Source organism: Oreochromis niloticus, linkage group LG3 (assembly GCF_001858045.2).
Source record: "Oreochromis niloticus isolate F11D_XX linkage group LG3, O_niloticus_UMD_NMBU, whole genome shotgun sequence".
NCBI lineage: Eukaryota > Metazoa > Chordata > Actinopteri > Cichliformes > Cichlidae > Oreochromis > Oreochromis niloticus.
The window spans coordinates 7,345,285-7,365,055 of record NC_031967.2 but is presented as its reverse complement, the minus strand read 5'-3'; the positions used below and the strand labels follow the sequence as shown (position 1 = coordinate 7,365,055).

The 19,771-nt window shown below is 41.6% G+C and overlaps 2 protein-coding genes across 3 annotated transcripts in view; both read left to right on the top strand.

The window, feature by feature from the left end:
• fgf11a (fibroblast growth factor 11a) overlaps positions 1-19,771 on the top strand; it is a 102,604-nt gene that overhangs the window by 53,853 nt on the left and 28,980 nt on the right. Inside the window, exon 4 of the mRNA XM_005455235.4 lies at positions 15,848-15,951. Coding sequence (XP_005455292.1) covers positions 15,848-15,951 — 104 coding nt within the window. The remainder of the gene's footprint in view (positions 1-15,847; positions 15,952-19,771) is intronic.
• On the top strand, positions 5,646-12,900 carry LOC109196178 (uncharacterized). 2 transcript variants are annotated; one of them, XR_003219036.1, is made up of 2 exons: positions 5,646-12,460; positions 12,738-12,900. XR_003219036.1 is itself a non-coding variant. In XM_019349542.2 (2 exons), exon 2 carries the CDS (start codon positions 6,298-6,300, stop codon positions 12,169-12,171), a length of 5,874 nt encoding a protein of 1,957 aa, XP_019205087.1. In that variant the 5' UTR covers positions 5,646-5,820; positions 6,098-6,297; the 3' UTR covers positions 12,172-12,900. The 2 variants fall into 2 exon arrangements, 1 of the variants encoding a protein (XP_019205087.1); XM_019349542.2 differs by having other exon boundaries at positions 5,646-5,820; positions 6,098-12,900.

Here is a 19,771-nt window from a genome sequence, read left to right as displayed (position 1 = left end):
ATATCATCCAGTAGCTTTCAGTGCAGCTTAACTTTTGATCATTCCAGATAATAACGAATTATTCACGAATACGTTAGAGTTCACAGCTTGACGTTAACTCGGGGCAAAAATACACGTTATTTAAAGTCATGTTAACATATCCAGTTGTACTGTGGTAGGTTACCACTGCTACATATCGTTACCTTTAAAACTTGTTACATTAAAGGATTACGGTCAATAATAAAATTAAAATGAAATTTCTGGTTTAAATCGACGTCAGTAGGTATGGAGCGTCTAGAGCAACCGCCACTATTAAACACAGTGGAGGCTGTGTCATGGTTTCAGGCTGCATCTCAGCCAGTGGTGTTGGAGATCTTGTTAAAACTGACAGAATTATAAACACAGAAAAGCACTCAAATTCTTGGTCAGCAATGCTTTACCATCTGACAAGTTTCTAATTGTCAGCGGCTTTAATTTTTTACATGCCAATGATCCCAAGAACAGTGCAAATGCAGCATACCAAGGAATGAAACACTGTAAGAGCCTGGACCTCAACATTATCGAAGGACTGGGGATGATCTTAACAAAGACAAAAAAGACTTTAGGGATGATTCATCCCTAAAATAAGAGCCTTTGGGAACTGACTTGATTGTGTAAACAACCAAGAACTCCAGAATTGTCATGTAACCATTGGCTTCATCTTTCAGCGGAGGAGGTTACTGCTTGGATTAAAACATCATGGGTCCCTTTTTTGTCGAGTTTGCATGTTCCCCCTGTGCTCAGTGTGGGTTCTTAGCTGTCAATGTAAACACGAATGGTTATGTAGCTCTGTGCTGTACCTCTCTGTTTTAACAAGATAGAACCTGGATTACTATTCCAGGCTATATTCCGGTTCTCACTTGTTGTGAGTGGGGAGAACCTTCAGCTCCTCTGTGACTCCTCCTCACGACCACACTGGTAGTGGGAATTCCACTATGCTTGTCCTTTTGCTTGTCCTTTAATAAACACACTCTTCACCAGCCTTACAAGGCCTGTTTGGACTGTCTTATCATACATGAAGATAGCAGTGTTCATACAACCCGTAACATTACTTTGAGTTAGGGAGTTAAAAATATGAGGTCCATGCGTCCATGTGCAAGAACGTTTCTCTCACACTCCACAGTTAGCAGTGGTGCACACCTGCGACATCACTAAACACTAAACTAGTTTTTCCCAAGGAGACACCACACAATTGCGACTATTACAATAGGTAGCACAGCGAATGGACAACAGCTATAGGCAGGCAGCAGTGTGTCTCTGTGATCCTCTTGCTCTACAGTGGTAAGTAACACTGTACAGAAAAAAAGAAGCTACAATAATCTAAAATCAGAGTAAAACAAGAGTAAAACTGAGTATTTTGTTTAGAAAATATTTTATAGCCAAGATAATTGGTGAGTTACTTATCTGCTCTTATCTCTTACAGCACTGGTAAATTGACCATTTTGCTAAAGGTAGAATGATTCTACTTAAAACCTCCTTCAGTTTCAAATGCCTGCCCCCTGGAAAATCTAGCATCATATGCAAATGCTATTCATGTGAAAACTTCTAACTGCTGAACTTTAGATGTCACCTGCATCTGAGCGTATGTATGCCACATTACACCGACCCGAGTCGTATACTGAGCCGTGACTGGCTTCTCAACCACTGGTGATGTCACAAAATCAATATCTATAGACACAGAGAAGGTCAAACATCTATGTGTGGCACATTTTTAAGCAGCAGGGAACTTTAAATAACTGTAAAGAGGGATGTGAGGTGAAAAGGGGAATGTTAGAAAGCAACAGATGGGTGAAAATATTGAGAATTACTTACTGCTGGAGACAAATCATTTAATCTAGTTTTATCTTGCATGCAAACAGCAAGTTCATTTGTATGTTTGCTTGAATGAACTGGTTCAGCCTATAGGAGTTTAGCCTAGTTATGGAACAGTCTGGACGACTTACAGTGTTTGAGATGCATGAATCATTTGAGCTCACATTGTGTGTCATCATTGACGAAAACTTGTATCTGTAAATTCCCTCGATTTACTCTGTGACCATCGACATAACTCATAACTGAAGGGTATGAGTGGAACATGTGCAGGAACATTATAATCTTAATAGCGTAAGGATCTCAAATGCAAGAACATAACTCGTTCACAGTAGCTCAGCTTCTCTGTAAGCCCTGTTACCGTTTATGCATTCTTTAGTCTGTTCAACATAAGTAAGAAATAGTTTAGACATAACCTTGGAATGAGTCAGTTTTAGATGCATCAACATCTCATGACAGTGCTCTTATCCAACCAGCTTCACTGAGACTGGAAACTAAATAAAGCGCAGCTGTCCATAAGTTAAACTCTGTGTGACTTCTCACAGATGACTGTAATCCTCTTCTCATTCCTGTAGAGACCAACTGTGCTGCACAATGCAACACTGCAGAGCAGCAGCGCAGAGTGCAGGCCTGCAGAGGCCCTCCTTACAGCTTAACTCTGTGTCCTGCTCCTGCTTCCCTGTGCTGAGCCACCCCTCCCTTTCCTCTTCCCATCTCTACTTTCTCCTTGTTTATTTATTGTGTAGATGATCTCAAGCCTCAAATTGACTGTAGGATTGATTTGGCAACGGCCTCCCCTTCATTTCCCTTCCCCTCTTCTTCTTTTCCCTCCCTCAAAAGACTTTTGATTAATCTAGCAGTGTCCTCTGTGCTGCTAGGGAAAGAAGCGACTCAAATGTAACGACGGAGAGAAAGAGGGATGAAATGGGATGCCTCCGCTATCCATGCAAACAGTTATATTATACATGTGATAAGCAAAGCTCTTTTTGATGGAGGATAAGAAGGAACAAAACAGTTTGAAGTGTGAAAGCAGGAAAAAAGAGAGCGAGAGAAGGAATGAAGCAAAAGCTAAAGCCTGATTGTTCTGACCTTCTACTGGTGTTCTCCAAATACAGCTTATAATGATATCAGGGACATGCACACACAAATGTCTTTGTTATTTTGTTGAGGGCAGAATATTATTTTTAATGGCTACTATCAATTTTGAGCCTGTCTTACTCCCAGGATGTCAAAGTATTAAAGGAATCAGCAAAAACAAGGCAAAGTACAGTGCAAACCAGCGGCTGGACTGCTACCAAAGGATAGCTTGTGTTTCATAGAGGCAGCTTTTGAAATAACAGGAAGTAATGTCTGATTTTTTATATTCATAATTCTGGGAGTGAGCAGAAATTGCAATCTCATATATCAATTTTATCACTTATAAAATATTATAAATATTTTTGTCTTTTTAATTTTTTCCCACCTGACTAGCATTAAAACATGGATCATGAATGTTACTCAAAGAACACATAATTATATACATGATATCTTGCTAGAGAAAGATACAGGCTTCATGCTAACAGCATCTTTGTTCCTGTTCTGCATGTAGAACAAAAAATATTATCAGCAATGTGAAATGACACTTCTATCACACTTTTGCTGTTTAGCTACATGATGATAACTTCCCCAAATCCAACAAAACAGGCTAACGTTAGCCAAAAACTCTTATGCTATAGCTGTTGACATAGACTGATGACTTTTATATTGTCACAGCTATAACCCCTCAAAATATCCCATATTTTTACAGAACATCTAGTTATTTCTGTAGGTTGTGTGCTAGCTACAAATGCTAACTATAAACATTTTGTATCTTTATGTTTTGAAAGGGTCTACTATGTAAACTTGTCATGCAAGGACTACGGCTCATTTCTATCTTTATTATCTTGGACAGTGTATTCCACCTACATGTGCTGTGGTGGTTTTCTTCCTGTGTGTATAGATAACATGCAGTTATCGCCACAACAGTTCACCTAGCAATGTTAGGAAGTGAGAAGCCGGAGTAGGAGGGTGACAAGAAGGTGGGAGGCAATGTGTGTGCATGTGCCCAGCTCTATTTGTCATCCCAGCCATGCTCATTGGTGACACCTTGTTCATTTGCGAAACCAACTGTTTGAGATGCAGGAATCGATCGAGCAAATAGAAGCAACGTGCTGAAGATGGAAAAAGGAAAGACAGAGAGAAAGAGTAGGGTGGGCTTTCTCAATGCAGGTGGTAAAAACTGTATGTTACAGTGAATGTTCTGTGGAAAGTTGGAATATAATGTAAGTTTAAGTTTTCCTCAACAAAAAGTGAAAGAACATAAATGCTGCTCGAAAAGAAGGAATGTGTTTTGTTTTTCAAGTTGCCTTACTAGAAAGAAAATCTTAACTCTTAAGAGGTCAGACCTTAATCTTCATCAGAAATAATACTGACAAGTTGTTAGTTTTTAATCACGGCCAGCATTGACTTTCTGACACCATCTGATAACTTAACTTCCATCCATTATGTTGGCAGAACTTTTGATTTGAAATTGATTTGTCTATTAGTGGCTAATGGCTTCATGAATCTAAAACATGCTCCTTAGACTTCATTTCTCATCCGTGTAAGAAATCTGTCACTTTGACAACTGGGCTCTGACTTTATAATGCACTCTTGCAATTTGTCAAAAGAAGACGAAATCACTCACACATACTGCATCCCAATTAAGCTTCAGTTTTCATATTCTTGACCAGAGTTTAAACGAAAAGCTTAGCAGCGTTGTCTGCTTTGGCCTTTAGGACTAATGGCAGTATGGGAATTTTGCCAAAGTCAAAATCAACTTGATTGTAACAGACATTGTGTAAAGAAATGAGTAGTTGCTGGTAACTATGTGATATGGTGGAATGCTTCACAAGACAACAGCAAGTAGAAGCTGATACTCAAAAACACAAAATATGAGCACCTCTCCTTAGCGTAAGAACTAGAGAAGTGAGACACAATACGCTGGTAGGTGCATGAGTCCACCTATCTCCAAAACCCAGTTATTAAAATGTTCTGTATTATTTATTCCATCTTTATACAAAGTCTGAGGTCGTGTTTTTTGTGTGCAGCAGGCAGGAAAGGATCCAAAGTGCAGACTCACTGGCAGAACTCGAAACTCAGCTTTATTGCTGGACTCCAAAAGAACAAAACAAAAACTGGGATACACATGAACTAAACAGACAGGCAGGTAGACAGAACAGACAGCAGGGAATGAGGGAGAACGCAACACTGGACAGACGGAAACAGGGGGCTTAAATACACCAGGAATGACGAGGGAACAGGAAACACATGGGAGACACAGCTGAGGCAAATTAGACACAACGAGACAGCAGAAGCAAAACTAAACACACCGAACATGGAACGCAAGACTGTCAAAATAAAACAGGAAACACTAAGACGCAGACTAACTTACAACATGACATGGGAGCTGAGAGGAAAGAACAGTCAGGGAAGCTAGATGGATTAAGGAGGCAACAGGAGGAGATAACGAAGGGGACACAGGAACAGTTAACGGAGACAACACACAGAGAGACAGCGAAGAGCAATGATTCGAGACAGCACGAGAGAGCGAGAGGAGAGACATGATATGACGGAAACATGGGATAAGCATGACAGGCAGGGGAGGCATGGAATTAAACATAAGGAGGAGAACATGGGAACAGAAAAAGGAAAGAAGACACAAGGACACAAGGGGAACCTGATTGTTCTGTTTTCAATATGTTCATATGCTAATGAGACAAATAAGTGTAAAGTGTATTTCTATTGTTATACATTGGAAAATTGTGAATCTTTTATTTTGACATCTGGATAGACAGGAAGGCTTTTAGTTTGACATGCGCATAGACAGGAAGCAGGAAGGGCAGAGAACAGTGGGAAAGCATGGCTACACCTGTGTAATCATTCATGTGGAATCCAAAGCAATCCTTCAAAGGAGTCCTTCAGAAAGCAATAGTCGTAAGTTCTGTCAGTTCTTTGTATATTAAGCAATTAATAATATGGTGTTTTGAGACATTATTTTGTACCTTCTTTGAAGTGCAGTTAAAGGGTGCAGCTTCTGAGCTAATGATACAAGTGTACGCTCACCCACTACCTGCTTGTTTTTCTTTGTAGTAATATCAGTTTGTATATCTACAGTATACTTATTTCATAGTCTCCTGTGTAAGTGACTGAATATATTTACCTGCTGATTATATGATAATTGATTAAGAGTTTGTATTATGTGTTTTTCTAGTTTCACTCCAGTTCAATGATGTCAGTGCAAGATGATTGCTATGTTTGGAGTCATTAAAGGAGCAAGTACGCTCACCTTCCTGGCTCTTGAAAAGGAGTTTGGCTGGCTGTTTATCTATGTTCACACTCAGGGAGTTTAACACATAGAGAGAACAGTACAGTGAAAGACTATATTCGTCAGAGGGATTCTCCAGCATAGTTATGGATGCCAAAATGGACGACAAAGTGTCATCGGTTTCCAGCTCCAAGCGCACCTCTTCTTCAAAGCATTCAGTAGCCAGCGCCGCTGCAAAAGCCAGAGCTATCGCTGAAGCTGCACGCACCAGGGCCACATTTGCACAGAGGGAGCTCGAAATAAAAAAACAAAAGGCCAAGTTGGATTTAGAAAAGGCTACTCTTGAGGCAGATCTAGAAGCATTGGAACTTGAAAAAGCAGCTGCCGTTGCTGTTGCTGAGGCTGAGGTTTTAGAAGCAGCAGCAGGCATAGACTGTGATGATATACACAGCAACAGGAGTGGCATCTCACCTTTGTCCATCAAACAGCAAACTGAGGCATACCTCGAAGATCAAGCTCGAATCAGTTTTAAACCTGCCATAGATTCTCAAGCCACACTGAGTCCCATCTATGTTAAGAAAGCATCGCTGTCAACAAAACAAGAACTCCCAGAATCCAACGTAGAATATCACACTCTATCCACAAACCCTGGTTACTCACAGCTAAGTGAGCATCAGCCAACTACAGGACAGCAGCCGTTCTCACCTCAGTTCACTCCATTGAGCCCTCGCTATTTTTGTAAGGCATCTTCAGAACGCAGTCCACACATACGGCATTCAGATACTTGTCAAAGGATCAGTATACAGCAAAACTCTCAGACTCCATCTACAGGCATGTTAGACTTTGCAAAGTATCTGGCACGCAGGGAATTAGTAACCGCAGGTCTCACTAAATTTGATGATCAGCCAGAAGGCTACAGAGCTTGGCAGTCATCCTTCGTCAGCACCATTCAGGATTTGGAGCTGACAGCCAGTGAAGAGTTAGATCTACTAGTAAAATGGCTTGGCAAGGAATCATCAGAACATGTAAAAAGGATCCGTGCTGCTCATATCACTAACCCTGAAGCTGCGCTTAATTTGTCATGGTTGAGACTTCAAGAATGTTATGCAACCCCAGAAGTGATAGAGTGTGCTCTCTTTAAGCGACTGGACTGCTTCCCTCGTCTCACGTTGAGAGAAAACATAAAACTAAGGGAATTAAGTGACCTACTGATGGAGCTTTTGGCAGCCAAGGAAGATGGTTATCTACCAGGTCTTAGTTACTTGGATACTCCAAGAGGCATTAACCCCATTGTCGAAAAGCTGCCAGTGAACCTGCAAGAGAAATGGCTCTCCGCTGGTTCAAGGTATAAAGAACAGCATAGGGTATGTTTTCCCCCATTTGCCTTTTTTGTGGATTTTGTCAACAGTGAAGCCAAGGCTAGAAACGATCCTAGTTTTGTTTTGACAAACAGCAGCCGTTATTATAATCGAAATGAAAAACCCATGGCAAATCATGATGGTGGGAGAACTGCCATAGCCGTTCGAAAGACAAATGTGTCTACAGTAGCTAATCCAAGCTCCAGACATAGAGAAGAAACAGATGGCAGAGGCACAAATGATCTTGCTAAGTACTGTCCACTTCACAACAAACCCCACCCTCTGGAAAAATGTAGGGTTTTTAAAGCGAAACCACTCACGGAACGGAAGAAGTTATTAAAGGACCACAGACGGTGCTTTAGGTGCTGCTCAGTTACTCATGTTGCAAGGGAATGTCACATGAACCTACAGTGCAATGAATGTGAGAGTGATAAGCACTGCACTGCTCTTCATCCGGAGACTACTCTCCCAGAAGTGTCGCCTCCTGCATCAGTGTCAGATACAGACCAGCGAAACAACTCCACAACAGAGGTAACCTCAAAGTGCACTGAAGTCTGTGGAGATGGTCTCCTTGAACGATCGTGCGCTAAGATTTGCCTGGTGCGAGTTTTTCCAAAGGGACAACGAGAGCGCTCAGTCAAGATGTATGTCATCCTTGATGACCAGAGCAATCGCTCGCTGGCCAAATCTGAGTTTTTCCAACTCTTTGGGATCACTAGCAACCTTTCCCCATACTTGCTGAAGACATGCGCTGGTACTACTGAGATGACAGGGAGAAAGGCAGTCGGTTTCCAGATTGAGGCTTTAGATGGTGAAGTGTGCTTAGACTTGCCTCCACTCATTGAATGTAATGACATCATGACCAACAGGTCTGAAATCCCCTCACCAGAGGTTGCGGGTTCCCATGCCCACTTGATGCCCATAGCGCCTTACATTCCTGAGATAGATCCCGAAGCACAGATTTTGATCTTACTGGGAAGAGATCTCATTCGTGTGCACAAAGTAAGGCAACAAATTAACGGCCCCCACAATGCTCCCTTTGCCCAGCAGTTGGATTTGGGATGGGTGATAGTTGGGGAAGTTTGCATCAACAGGGCACACAAGCCTACTGTAGCTGTCTATAAGACTAGTGTCCTGCCGAATGGACGTCCATCTTTCATGGTGCCATGCCAGAATGAAATATCTGTGAAAGAAAAGTTGGCGTATGGCGGGGAGCAAAGACCCAATGTTCACCCTTTCCTGTCCAGTTATGGCTCCATCAACGTGCCTGCTGAGGAAAAACTTGGGGTAAGCGTATTCACAAGACAAACGTGTGATAACGAACCCGCTTTGTCGTTTGAAGATGAGAGCTTTCTGAACATCATGCAGAAGGAGTTCTGTCAGAATGAACAAAACAGCTGGGTTGCTCCTCTGCCATTCAGGTCGCCCAGACCACGCCTACCAAACAACCGTCCTCAAGCCTTGTCTCGTCTCCACTCTCTGGATCGCACATTGGGCAAAAATCCTAAAATGAAAGAGCAGTTCATTGCGTTCATGAAGAAGCTCTTTGAAAATGGGCACGCTGAGAAGGCACCTTCTCTCCAAGAACATGAAGAATGTTGGTATTTACCCATTTTTGGGGTCTACCACCCCCAAAAACCCGATCAAATACGTGTGGTATTTGACTCAAGTGCACAAGAAAGTGGCATTTCTCTTAATGGCGTCCTGCTCTCAGGCCCTGACCTAAATAACTCCCTGTTAGGCGTGCTGCTCAGGTTCAGAAAGGACATTGTTGCTGTGACGGCCGACATCCAACAGATGTTCTATGGTTTCATGGTGAGAGAGGACCACAGAAATTATCTAAGATTTCTTTGGCACAAAGATCATGACCTGACAAAGGAAGTAGTGGAATACCGCATGCGCGTGCATGTGTTTGGGAATAGCCCTTCACCTGCAGTCGCTATATATGGACTTCGAAGAGCTTCCCAAGAGGGTGAGCACAAATACGGACCTGACACACGCCAGTTTGTGGAGAGACACTTTTATGTGGACGACGGACTGATCTCTCTCTCGACAGAAGCAGAGGCTATTGACCTTCTCAAGCGCACCCAAGCATCACTGGCAGAATCTAATCTTAAACTGCATAAGATTGCTTCGAACAGTATCAAAGTGATGCAGGCTTTCACCCCTGAAGATCTGGCTACAGGTTTAAAAGACTTGGCGCTAAATGAGGAAGTTCTCCCAGCGCAAAGAAGCCTTGGTCTGTGCTGGAGGATAGATTCTGACACCTTCACATTCAAGGTTGCAGCTGACGATAAACCCTTCACTCGCCGAGGAGTGCTATCGACAGTTAACAGCCTCTTCGACCCACTGGGCTTGGCCGCTCCAGTGACCATCCGAGGACGAGCACTACTAAGGGAACTTTCAGCTGACATATGCGACTGGGATAGAGAACTTCCCACAAACAAGTTAAATGAATGGGAAACATGGAGAAGATCACTACAGGATTTAAGTAATCTTCAGCTTCCTCGTGCCTACATACAACAGTCCCTCTCCACTGCCATGTATACTGAGCTTTGTGTATTTTCTGACGCCTCAAACTGGGCCATAGGAGCAGTAGCTTACCTGAAAGTCATCACTACAGATGGACAGTGTCGAGTCGGCTTTGTACTTGGGAAAGCCAAGCTAGCTCCTAAACCAGAGCCCACAATCCCTCGCCTGGAACTCTGTGGGGCAGTGCTGGCCGTCGAAGTGGCAGAACTAATCCTCAGGGAACTCGATCTTAAACCTGATACTGTGAAGTTTTTCTGTGACAGCAAGGTGGTTCTCGGATACATCCACAATGATTCTAAACGATTCTATGTGTATGTGCACAATCGTGTTCACCGAATTCGACAGACAACTTCTCCTCAGCAGTGGCACTACGTGCCAACAGATCAGAATCCAGCTGACCTAGCCACCAGATCGGTCCCAGCATCTCGGCTTGGAGAGACTATGTGGTTTACAGGTCCAGATTTTCTTCACAAGCCTCCTGTGGCTCAAACATTTGAGCCCTTTGAACTGGTCGAACCAGATACAGACGTGGAGGTAAGACCACAGCTGACATCCTGTGCTACCCATATAACCGAGGGTAAGCTGACTTCAAATAGGTTCCAACGCTTCTCCACCTGGAGGTCTTTACTGAGAGCAGTTGCCTTCTTGAGCCACCAGACTCAATCATTCAGTACCAACCCCCCAAATACTTGTAGAGGATGGCATATGTGCAACAAACTTCATACTCCAGAAGAACTGGAGGCAGCAAAGCTGACCATACTTAGGTTGGTCCAAAGGGACGCTTATCCTGAAGAGTATGTTGCACTGCAAGAGAATAGAGCAATTTCAAAGACAAGCACAATCCTCAAGCTGGACCCTTTCATGGACAACGGTCTTTTACGGGTTGGTGGACGTCTGAAACACTCCACTGTTAGTCTTGGAATGAAAAATCCAATCATTCTTCCAAAACAGAGTCATGTGACCAAATTGCTAGTGACCCATTACCATGAAAAGATAAAACACCAAGGACGACAGTTTACAGAAGGGGCAATCAGAGCGGAAGGCCTGTGGATTGTTGCTGGCAAAAGGTTGATTAGCTCTGTAATCCATTCCTGTATTGTCTGCCGAAAGCTGAGAGGAAAACTGGAAGTCCAGAAAATGGCCGACCTTCCCCCAGAACGTCTGAGCATGTCTCCTCCCTTTACATATGTAGGGTTGGATGTTTTTGGTCCGTGGGAGGTAATCACCCGAAGAACCCGAGGTGGAGCAGCTCAGAGTAAGCGATGGGCGATCCTTTTCACATGCATGAGTACCAGGGCTGTGCATATAGAAGTCATTGAGTCCATGGACTCAAGTAGCTGCATCAATGCACTACGCAGACTTTTTGCTTTAAGAGGGCCTGTGAAGCAGCTGAGGTCAGACTGTGGTACAAACTTTGTTGGAGCATGTTCTGAATTAGGAATAAGACAAGATGATCAGAGTCAAGACAAGATCCTGAGATACCTCTACGAACACGGCTGTACATGGGAGTTCAACCCCCCGCATGCCTCGCATATGGGAGGTGTGTGGGAGCGCATGATTGGGGTAACCAGGAGGATACTGGACTCCATGTTGTCTCACGGTAAACACAGTTCCTTGACTCATGAAGTGCTCTGTACCTTGATGGCAGAGGTGTCTGCTATAATCAACGCGAGGCCATTGATCCCAGTCTCCTCCGATCCTTCTTCACCACTGCTGCTGACTCCCGCTATGATAGTAACGCAGAAACCTGGTGTACCACCTCCAGCTGGCGAGTTTGTTGGAAAAGAACTTTTGAAGTGCCAGTGGAGACGAGTACAGGCACTTGCTGACGAATTCTGGACCCGATGGAGAAATGAATATCTACACACTCTGCAGCCAAGACGCAAGTGGCAAGTAGCATGTCGCAACTTACAAGTGGGTGATGTAGTGTTGCTCAAACAGAAGCAGTCATCTCGTAACGAGTGGCCGATGGGGTTGGTCACTACCACCTTTCCAAGTAGTGATGGGAAGGTGCGCAAAGTGGAAGTCAGAACAACATCACAAGACAAAGTAAAGACTTTCTCAAGGCCTATAAGTGATGTTATTTTGCTCTTATCAATCGAGAGTCAGAAGTCAACCAAAGACAGTTAAGCACAAAGTGGCATATTTGGGAATGCCAGACGGGGAGTGTTCTGTTTTCAATATGTTCATATGCTAATGAGACAAATAAGTGTAAAGTGTATTTCTATTGTTATACATTGGAAAATTGTGAATCTTTTATTTTGACATCTGGATAGACAGGAAGGCTTTTAGTTTGACATGCGCATAGACAGGAAGCAGGAAGGGCAGAGAACAGTGGGAAAGCATGGCTACACCTGTGTAATCATTCATGTGGAATCCAAAGCAATCCTTCAAAGGAGTCCTTCAGAAAGCAATAGTCGTAAGTTCTGTCAGTTCTTTGTATATTAAGCAATTAATAATATGGTGTTTTGAGACATTATTTTGTACCTTCTTTGAAGTGCAGTTAAAGGGTGCAGCTTCTGAGCTAATGATACAAGTGTACGCTCACCCACTACCTGCTTGTTTTTCTTTGTAGTAATATCAGTTTGTATATCTACAGTATACTTATTTCATAGTCTCCTGTGTAAGTGACTGAATATATTTACCTGCTGATTATATGATAATTGATTAAGAGTTTGTATTATGTGTTTTTCTAGTTTCACTCCAGTTCAATGATGTCAGTGCAAGATGATTGCTATGTTTGGAGTCATTAAAGGAGCAAGTACGCTCACCTTCCTGGCTCTTGAAAAGGAGTTTGGCTGGCTGTTTATCTATGTTCACACTCAGGGAGTTTAACACATAGAGAGAACAGTACACTGATAAACAAGGAGCTAAAACAATGCAACCTAGGCAATATAGAATAAACTTAAGACTAACTAAATGAACATAAACCATAATACAACATGACAAGAAAACAGAAGAACTGAGAACATTGGGTCAAATGACCCAGGACCCTAACAAGTCTCAAGTCGTGTTTTTTACAGAGTGGTGGGTTTACAGGAATGCTTGCTGAACTTTCTTAGTGAGATGCAGTAGCTCATAATTAGCATAATTTCTGACAGATTTCAAAGGGAGCCTTCAGGAGTTGTTGCTTCCAGACAGTAATACCAGACTGAACACTCTTACGGCCAAATGGGCTTTAACTGAGTGAGTAGTAATTGATGCAGACAGGAGATGTTAATATGTATACAACCTGTATCCTTTTGGTAGATTATACCAACAAAACCTTTGGTTTTCTGTCAGTGGGTGATGGTAATATTACTAGCTGTTCTATTAAAATGTCATATTTACTGTAGCATAATTTTCTTTCAAGCGAAATGAAGCAGAGTAGTCGTATCTGACATTGTTGACTAAAAAATATTGTTGAATTTCAATAACCGAAAGACATTGTTGTCCAGCAGTGTGAACACAGACGTGACATTTCTATCCACACTCGAACAGGACACACATTACTGTGACATGACTTCAGACTGTCAAGGAAGAGAGACAGCTCTTTGTAAGCCATACCACCCTTGAAGGTGTTTGGTTGAAAATTGTCTCATTGTTGACCCGCATAGAAAAGAACAGAAAAAAGATGCAAAGCTGAATGTAAAAATTCAGTATATAAGCTTTTACCATTTGGTGAGCATTTGGTAACTTATGGTAATATATATATATATATATATATATATATATATATATATATATATATGAATGTCATCATGTCACTACTGACCTATCCAGAGTTAGGGTTATTGTAGAAGGTTAGTTTTATTTTAGAAACCTGATAAATAAGACATATTAGAAAGTAGAAGTTGCTACATTTTGAATGAAGTCTCATATGGTTTATCTACAGAAGCACTTGGGTGTAACGTTCTCCTAATCCTAGACGGGTCACCACTTATCTGGTAGATTTTACGAGCTTAAGTGCTTTTCATAATTATATTGTTTTGTTTGATCTTTCAAAACTCATGTGTATTTTTTGTCTCGTTCCTGGCTCCATCCATGTGCTTCAGGGGCTTTAATCATCTCAGTAGCATTTGGTCATCATGACATTGTGACCACTGAGCAGCTGGCAGCCACAGGCTGTTTTGTCAGTACCGTTCAGCTTACCATGTCACATCATATAAGAAACTTTTTCAGACACTCAAACGATCTACTTTCATACACAGAGAGCTTGTGCATCTACAGGAACAAAAATGAGAAGAAAACAGTGACTGTTGTTCTGGTGTCCAGGCTGAAGTTAGCTCATATGCAGAGCTATGCACGTAGGAGATCCAAGGTTTCACAGGAGGACATTCAGCAAACTGCATTACAAAGTGCTGTTTAGTGTGTCGGGATGCAGAAAATGAATTCACTTTCTAATGCACGCTATTCTTAAAACTCTCTGCTGAGCTACCTTCTCTCTCTCCTTCTCGCTGTGTCTCTCCATCTCTCTGTGGCATAAATCTAGATTTTAGGGAGAATCCAAAGGCCTGCCCCGCGACCACCACCACACTTAACCTTTTCACTAAAAGGCTATGAATGTCAAACTATGGAAAATTCTTTATCGCCTTAATGAGTTTTGGGGGGGGATTGCATTCCTCTCATTTTTAGCCTAACGTTCTCCTAATCCTAGACGGGTCACCACTTATCTGGTAGATTTTACTTCATTCACAATGACCTGCATTATTTAATAATCCGGTTCACTTTCAAGCTACATACAGCCTTTAAAATGTGTGGCACACCTTGGGATGCAAGATTACAGAGCTTTGATTAAAATGCTGATTTTTCTAATAAAATGTTCACGTACAAGTTCTCTGTGAAAATATCAGTATGACTGTCAGAAATCTCAATGATTAAAAAAAAAATCACAGCTGTGCAACGAAGACGTTCAGCATAACCAGCATGTTTTCCTTTTCTGACTTTACTTACCCCAGTTCTGGTAATCAGGCTGAGCTGTCAAACAAAGGTGGTTATTGAGGTTTTCCTAAGATATCAATGAGCACATTTGCAGAAAAGATGCATTCTTGGTAATATGTATAAATCACAAACATGGACAGCTCAGCAGCATAGCACCTTATTTTACAAAGGCAAGGCTGTAACAGAAATGATAAGAAAAATACAGTCTCGTAGAGGCTCTTTGTATCGCTGCCATCAAAGCAGCAGTGTGTGTAGCTTGAAGAAATGTGTTACTAATTTGTGCAAATATTAATTATTATAATCAAAATCACTTTGAGTATCCAAGAAAGCAGAATAATACAATATAAATAAGTCTGCATAAACCCAGGTAATAAAAGCATAAAACGTGATGATCTGATGTATCATCATCACATTTATCATTGTGGATTTCATTGTAAATGCCACATTCAATAATAGATTCATGTATTGCAAATGAAAGTATTCCTATGGCATGTAGGGCAATGCTCTGTTTTTCTGATGTACCCCTCGTGTATTCAAGAACAGATAAAAGAAAGCAAAGGAATTTGCCAGGTCTCTGTCCTGAACAAGGCACTCAAAAGTATCCTGATATCAAACATTAAACATATCGCAGTCTTACTCTCACTCCTAGAAAGGCAAACACAAAATTTCCCCTAAATCTCTGTCTCCAAATCCTTTCCGCCCTCTCTCTTTGTCTTTTTCACAAGCTTGTTTTTCTCACCTTTGACAGATAAACTGTACAACAGGGAGTGTGAAACAGGAGACAGCTGGAAAGCGATTGTCTTTTTATGCCATGAGAAAGCACTGCGAGCGTTTAAGAGACAGAATGATTGCTCTAACATCACTCCTCCCTCTCTGTGTCTTGCAGTGCAGTTCAACTTGATTCCTGTGGGGCTCAGGATAGTGGCCATCCAGAGCACCAAGACAGGGCTCTACGTTGCCATGAACAGCGAGGGCTACCTCTACACTTCGGTATGAATAGCGAACACACTTTACAGTCATTCCATGTTTGTTTGCTCCGATAGAGCTAACGCAGTATATGCCCAGAGTTTACAGGCTTTTCAAGTTCATCTGTGACTTTCTTAAATTACTGAGTGACACACAGTCACACAGGAGTACAGAGTGGTTGGAGACTGCTTTAGGGAAAAATCTGCATTCCCTTACCAGTTTGCGAGTGGTTGCTGGCAGTCACCAGGTAAAATTGGTCTTCCAGCAACTACTTGCCAACTGGTTGGGGAATACATATTTTCTCTAGCGTCTGCAGACTGCCAGATGTGAATATGGTGACTACTTTTTAAGGCATAGTTAAGACAGTTCTGCTGATCTATGTACCTCAGAGTTACCATTATAGTGGACTGATAGCAGTGTATTACATGAATCCCCCTCCATACACACAACTTTTCTGAATAACCAGCTTTGCTCACAGTCAGTGAGGCAGAGGTGGAGACATCTGAATCTGCACAGCGATTGTAAAGATCTGTACATTAAACAGTTTCCTGCTCTCGGTCACAGCAGCACTTGTATGCCACCGTTTTTTGAAAAAGCACAAAAGGCACTTCCGCTGAGCTTTCGTATTGATGTGAAGATAGAAGCAGCAGAGCCGAGCCACAGATTTGAACATGGAATAACAGATGATCAGAGTGCACTCTATCAGGATGCAGAGAAAAGCTTTTTTTTTTCCAGCTGTTTTTTTCCTCCTCTTGGCAAACTGGCAAAGTGTGTGCGATCTTGTTTGAAGTGCATCGGTGCGCTCACTTCAAAGTCCATCCAACGCTGCCTGCGCACATACTGCCAGAAATGAGGAGGGGAGGTAAAGGGTTTCTGTCAGGAGCAACAATGCAAAAACAAGCCTGGATAGTGCGCACATACATAAATCATCCCCCTGTGCTGCCACACATACAGTATGCGAACAGCAGTTTGTCCTTAATTCTAGCAGCTCCTCACTTTGTCAACCACGAGCTGCACTGAGCATAAGACAGTTCTTACTTTTAAGTCGTCGTGGCCTAGAAATCACATGATATTAAGTAAAGTTAGTTAATAGGTTTGTTACCTCATGTTTGAATGTATAGATAAGTTGAATGTAGCCTCACTGATACTATCTATTGATCGCTGGACTCATTTTGAAGCTTCAACATTAGCATGTTGTCTTTTTGGTGTCAGGAGTGACAATATGTGGATGAGAACTTGCCCACAACCACAAGCAAACTTGGTAAGTGAGCCATGTCCACAGACAGTATGAGTGCAATGCACAGATGGATGCCTGCTAATTAGTAACAGACCAATAAATACTAGAAAAAAACAAAATAGGAGCACAAAATTATTGGATGAGATGTAACATGCAGCAGGCGCCAGATATCTCTTGTCAAACACCACAACCACGGTGAAGAGGTCCAGTTCACTTACTTTAACTTAACAATAGTTTAGTTTAGGTTTAGCACTTTAATATTTAAAAAAAAACTACAAACATATTATGTCGTTGGCTGAAATTGGACATTTTAATATGGAATTCAGTGGAAATTGAATGCGTTGGAGACTCCCTCAAGTGTCAGTTCGAGGAAATGGAGAGGAACTGGCACATGAGCATTTACTTAAAGCTAAACCAATCTAGCTGTTTTGCTAGGTGACTTTGCAAGCTAATGCTACATTAATATCATTATTCATAATAATAGAGACCAGCTGAAAGATGCAATTAGACTTTAAGTAAGTGTAATAAAATGTGTTTGCAGACTACTTACGATCAGGGTGGTTTGATCACTTGTAGTCAGTTGTCAAACAGACTTTGGTTGCTAGCAGTCTGGGGGACACATGAGGGGTTTGTCTAAATGAATCAGTTAAACATCTGATAACTGACTTCATCATTTATTTGTTAATTTTGTTTTATTATTATTTTTAGAATTTACCTGCATTGATAAACAATAACCAGCAAATAGAACAAAAAATAAAAGACTGGATATCTTCATGCTACACTGGAAGTCCCTGAAAACTGGTTGTTAGCAGGCTAACTGAAAAAAATCCATGCAAAGGAATATACCTTCCCCCCTAATGAGACCCAGAAAATGGTCCTTGCATGACTTTTCCAGGGCTTGGAACCATTCCTAGATCATAAAAAACCTTGAATACACACACACAAACCTTCAAACACACAGATGCAGAGGTTATACTTACCCAAGCATTCTCCTGACAAAAAGAAAGGTGACCCATTTTCACTAAGCGAAATAACCACAGGGAAAGAGAGTGTGGAGAGAAGAAATGTTTAAGAAAATCCCTCTGAGATGGGAACAGACGGAGGACAAAGGAGTGGTGGAGGATTTTTTTTCGCTCTCCCTCACCTCAACTAGCTGCTTTGCTATTGTTCTGCACATGTGAGCCCCAAAGACAGAGATGGGGAAGAAGACCCAAGGCAGGTTTTGTGCTCACCGGCCTCGGGGTCTGGAGAGAGGGAGTGTGGAGTCTTGACATCCTGTTATGCAACCATTAGTGTTTCAGGAGCCTGCATAATTTCTTGAAAGATAGGGGAATTTTAGGAAGTGGTCTCAGAGAGAGAGTTTAATATGAACGTCTAGTGGAAACTGCTGTGGGACGTGGGAGAAGGAGAAATACTCAGTTGTTGTTTAATTTATCTGCATCCTTTAAAGTTTCATTGTTTTTGGAGGTAATGCCTGTTGGTGGTTGGTTTGTTTTACATTTGCCTTGGAGCTGAAGTTGGAGTTATGATTGCTTGGTATGAAACATTGGTGTCTCAGTTAAAAGACAATAAGTTCAATGAAAAATGAGCCAATGTTATTTTAACTGGCTGTTTCTAATAGTTAGTGAATAGTTAGGAAAAGGCAATATAGAAGACATAATGTAGTAAGTTGATAGTAAGTAGCATAGAAGTTCTGCTTAACATAAGGCAACTGACAGCCATACAGCAATTAGACAGTAAGTCTGCTATCAGTGTGCAATTCAATGAGATGAAGTTGGCAATTACATGCTATCAGTCAGTGATAAATGTGAGATCTGTTGCTACCAGTTGCAAGTGATCCATACCATGTTTTTAATATGTGCATTTAACCCCAAACCACAATATGCACATGTGAACCTCAACAAAGCAGTTTCTGTGCCTAACCCAAACCCACTTGCTTTGGTTCCTGTATCTTATCAAACACAGAGACACGGATTAAAGATGAACATAATCTGCATCTGTAAGGAAAACCTACAAACTGAAAACTGTAGCTAAAAACGCATTAACTGAATATAAAAACAAAAAATTAGAGTTCATAAACGACTGAGTGAGAGCACTGTTGCTACATTCATCTTTTATGTACAGTTTGTGGTTACAACACTGCTATGAATTCTGTTTACACCAGTTTGCATTGTCCAGAATGAGTTTCTGGCTAAAAGCAAAAAGGATCAGTTGAGGGAAGCGCTACGTTAATGTGAAGAATTAATTGAAAAATAGCAACTGCACAACTAGGTAACCACTGTACTTTACAGAAGTGTATACAATGTATCTATACTTTAGTTATATTAGTGTTGACTGAAGTATTCTCCAGCAGGATTGTAACCAAGAGGTGTAAAGTTGTTCCCGTCCTTCTCCCTTTTGTAAAAATAAGAAAAGCTCACATAGGCCACGACATCACTGCAGTGGCTACTCCGCATTAATCTTTCATTGGCCTCTGTGGTAGATGTAATGTCCTCTGCAACATGCACAGTAAATAATTCCAACATTTGTTTGAAAGACCTGAAAATGAAGCACGTTCTGGGTATTTTAGGCAATGGCTCAGACAAATGAGAAAAGTAGTTTTCTGTT